The sequence below is a fragment of the Helianthus annuus genome, chromosome 7 (genome assembly GCF_002127325.2).
Source record: "Helianthus annuus cultivar XRQ/B chromosome 7, HanXRQr2.0-SUNRISE, whole genome shotgun sequence".
Lineage (NCBI taxonomy): Eukaryota > Viridiplantae > Streptophyta > Magnoliopsida > Asterales > Asteraceae > Helianthus > Helianthus annuus.
The window spans coordinates 81291465-81295418 of record NC_035439.2 but is presented as its reverse complement, the minus strand read 5'-3'; the positions used below and the strand labels follow the sequence as shown (position 1 = coordinate 81295418).

General features: G+C 42.2%; 1 protein-coding gene across 1 annotated transcript; it reads right to left on the bottom strand.

Moving 5' to 3' along the window:
- Positions 1-1765: 1765 nt before the first annotated feature.
- On the bottom strand, positions 1766-2863 carry LOC110888747. Its single transcript, XM_022136256.1, has one exon. The coding sequence runs from the start codon at positions 2861-2863 to the stop codon at positions 1766-1768; it is 1098 nt and encodes a 365-aa protein (XP_021991948.1).
- Positions 2864-3954: the final 1091 nt, after the last annotated feature.

Sequence of the window (3954 nt, the reverse complement as noted above, 5' to 3'; positions counted from 1 at the left end):
GTTGTATGATGATCCTGTAGAGGAGGAGGAGACCGCTGGTGGCGCAAAGGGTGATGCGGGCACCAGTGGTACAAAAGAAGACTAGGTTGGCCTGCGTGCCCTTTTTTAACTTCTCTTTTTGATGTAAATGTTTTTAGAGGAGAACTGATGTAAAATTTCTTCTGCATCGGAACGGTGTAGAAATATTTTGGAATATATAAAGCTAACCCCTTTTGATCAATTTGTACAAGTCTTTTTATTTCTTGTATCTTGGATATGTGCGAGTTAATGCTTTTGTAAATAACATTAAGTCTGAATTTGCCATTTGCATATCTAGGTGATATGCAAGTATGCGTGGCTCAAAGTTGATAAGTAAAGAATATTTACTGTCTTTGTGTGAGCGCGGTTGAAATAGTCTTTATTTAAGGCCAATGTTTCAGGCGCATGTAAATATTACCAAGTCATTGTTTGCCATTTGCATGTCTAGGTGACATGCAAGTATATGAATAACTCTGTTGGCTGTAGAGCGCAATTGAGTATACTCTACACGTTTATCGTGTGAGTATTAGTCAATTCCTGTTTTTATCCCGTTAGGGTTTAGGAATTGTTTAAGTTTTGTAAAAACTGTATGTGCATATCCAACCGGATAGACGCTGATGTTTTGCATTTGCTGGCCTATTACAATATTTGTGTGTGGTCACCACTTTGTGTGGGTATCGCGAATGAAGATTTTGCCAATCTGTTTTTGCAAATACCGCGAAGTGGAACACGCATTTGTAATAGAAGGAATAAACAATATTGCATTGAATCGTTCATTTATTTATTGACAAATGGCCTGCGGGCCAGTAGGTTACATGGAAAATGTAAACGTAGCTTACATGTAACAGCGGCGAAGTTACTGTGAGTTCCATGTTCTTGCGATGGGTTCGCCTTCTAACTTTTGTAATCTGTATGAGCCTTTGCCCAAGACCTCTTGGATGAGGTAGGGTCCTTCCCATTTGGGGGCAAGTTTCCCAGGGCGCTCTGCGTTAGAGGCTTCATTGTCTCGAAGGACATAGTCTCCCGGGTTGAATGTGTAGATACGGACGCGCGCGTTGTAAGATTTTTCTAGTTTGGTTTTGTACTTGGCCTCGTTGATTGCGGCGTTTTCGCGCCTTTCTTCTAAGAGGTCCAAGTCAAGCCTGCGCTCGTCACTGTTGTCAACTTTGTTGATAGCTAACATCCAGGGTGAAGGGAGGTCGATTTCTGCGGGGATCACTGCCTCGGAGCCATAAACTAGGCTGAAGGGTGTCTCCCCGTGGCTTGTCTTTGGGCTAGTCCTATGGGCCCATAGGATACTTGGGAGTTCATCGAACCAGCCACGTCTGGCTGTTCCCTACCGTGCCTTTATGCCTTCGACTAAACTTTTATTGATGCTCTCAACTTGGCCATTCCCTTGCGGATGCGCCACTGATGAGAAGACGTGTTCAATGTTTAGCTTCTTTAGCCGGTTTTAGAAATCTTCGGCCACGAAGTTAGTGCCGTTTTCGGTTACGATGCACATTGGTAGACCGAAACGACAGATGATATGTTCCCAGACAAATTTCCTTGTTATCATAGCGGTGGTGGAGGCTAGCGGTTTTGCTACTACCCATTTGGTGAAGTAGTCAACAGCCACTATGATAAACTTTACCACACCCGGTGCGTCTGGAAATGGTCCCACGACATCGATGGCCCATTTTTGAAAAGTCCATGCGGTGGAAACCGGGACGAGGTTGTTCTTTGGGCGCAATGTCTTTGGTGCGTGTCATTGACAATACAAACACTTGCGCAAGACTTTAACGGCGTCCAGGTGCTTGTCGGGCCAGTAATACCCAACGTTCATGATTTTGACCACTACCATACGCGGCCCTGCATGTATGCCGCATATTCCGTCGTGTATTTCTCTGATGAGATACGTGGCATCTTGAGGGTCGACGCATCGTAGGAGTGGCCATAGGTATGATTTGCGGTATAAAATCATGTCCCCCATCTGATAGTGGCACGCCTTGTATTGTAGTTTGCGTGCCTCTGCTTTGTTCTCGGGGGTAACACCTGATTGTAAATATGCGATGATTGGTGTCATCCAAGACGTTGTCCCGTATTGGATGACGTTAACTTGGCGCAGGGGTACTAAGGGATTTTGCAGGATCTCAATATGTATCTCCTTTGCCAAATATTGGAAGTTGGTGGATGCGAGTTTTGAAAGTGCATCCGCGGGATTGTTTTCACTCCTGTTGAAATGTCGGATATTGAAGGACGTGAACTTGGATTTCAGCTGCATGGCTTGCTCGAGATAGAGGATCACAATATCTCCTTTCGCGGCATAGTCGCCGCGGATTTGCCCCGCAACTAGTAATGAGTCGACGTGTGCTTCCAAGTGTTGGACGCCAAGCTTGAATGCTAAGCATAGCCCTGCTAGCAAAGCCTCGTATTCTGTCTCATTATTTGTACTTTTGAAATCGAGGCGGATTGCGTAGGTGAGCTCTTGGCTATCAGGGCTTACGAGTCGCAGACCTATACCCGCACCGTCTTCGTTGGACGCACCATCAATATATAGTGCCCAGATGTCTGATGAGGACGGTGGATGTGTAGGGGTTTGTTCATCTTCGCATTCTTGAATGCGATTCGCCGGTACTTTCGCGGCGATGTCAGCTAAGACTTGGCCTTTGATTGCTGGGCGTGGTTTGTAAACCAATGTGTGTGCGCCCAGTTCAATGGCCCATTTTGCTAGTCTCCCAGAAATTTCAGCCTTAGAGAGGATTTGCCCGATCCAGTAGTTGGTTAACACGGTGATGACGTGATTTCCAAAGTAACGGCGTAGCCGTCTGGATACGTGTACCAGCGCGAGTACCAACTTCTCCATGATGGAGTATCTTGTCTCTGGGTCATCAGCATTTTGCTGACGTAATAGATTGGTGTTTGACCTCCTTCTCATTCCATGATGAGCACCGCGCCTACCGCGTTGTCTAGGGCTGTTCAAATTGCTCGACGCTCGTTCGATGCTTGATCGGAAAATGCTCGGAATTTTCTCGTTCGATTCAGATCGATTAAAAAAATGCTCGGTTTGGATCGGTTCGGTTTGTAAACGAACCGAGCACGAGAAAAGGTCCGCTCGGTTCGGTTCGGTTCGGTTCGGTTGGCTCGATTTATTATATATATATATAAATGAGAAGAAAAATTTTGTAAGAATAAAAAGAATAACTTTTAAACCAATAGAAATGCTCCATTAACTTCATTTAATATGTGTATTTAATGTTATTAATAAGGACATATAGGTAAATTTCTAATTGTAATTAATTAGCTAACTAATTAAACTTGTAACTTATTTTTAAATATACTCTTTCAAGATAAAATAATTTAGGGTGAAGGAAAATTTTCGACATGTGTAGGATAAATTTTAGTGTGTGTAGGATAAATTCTTTAATGTGTATGATAAATTTATATATGCGTACGGTAAATTTCGGTAAGTGTAAGATATATGTAGGATAGATTTTAAAAATGTGTAGGATAAAATGTTTTTAGCTTTATTAATGAGAGATAACATAATTTATGAGAGGAGGTATAAACTATTTAATATTTTACCATTATGCCCTTTATTCTTTTTCTTCTCACATTAAATTTCTTCTCAAATGAACCTTCCCCTATATATATATATATATATATATATATATATATATATATATATATATATATATATATATATATATATATATATATATGGAGGGGCTCATGCGAGAACCACCCTTATTGTGAGAACCGCGAGAACCAATGTGAACACAACCTAAAATAGCTAAAAAACCTAAAAAAAACCTAAAAAAAACCTAACCCCCACCCCCCCCCCAAAAAAAAAAACCCTAAACCCCCACCCCCCCCCCCCAAAAAAAAATCTAACCCCCCCCCCCCACAAGCTAAGTGTAAAAACTAAAACCCCCAAAAAAACATAAAGAAAACCTA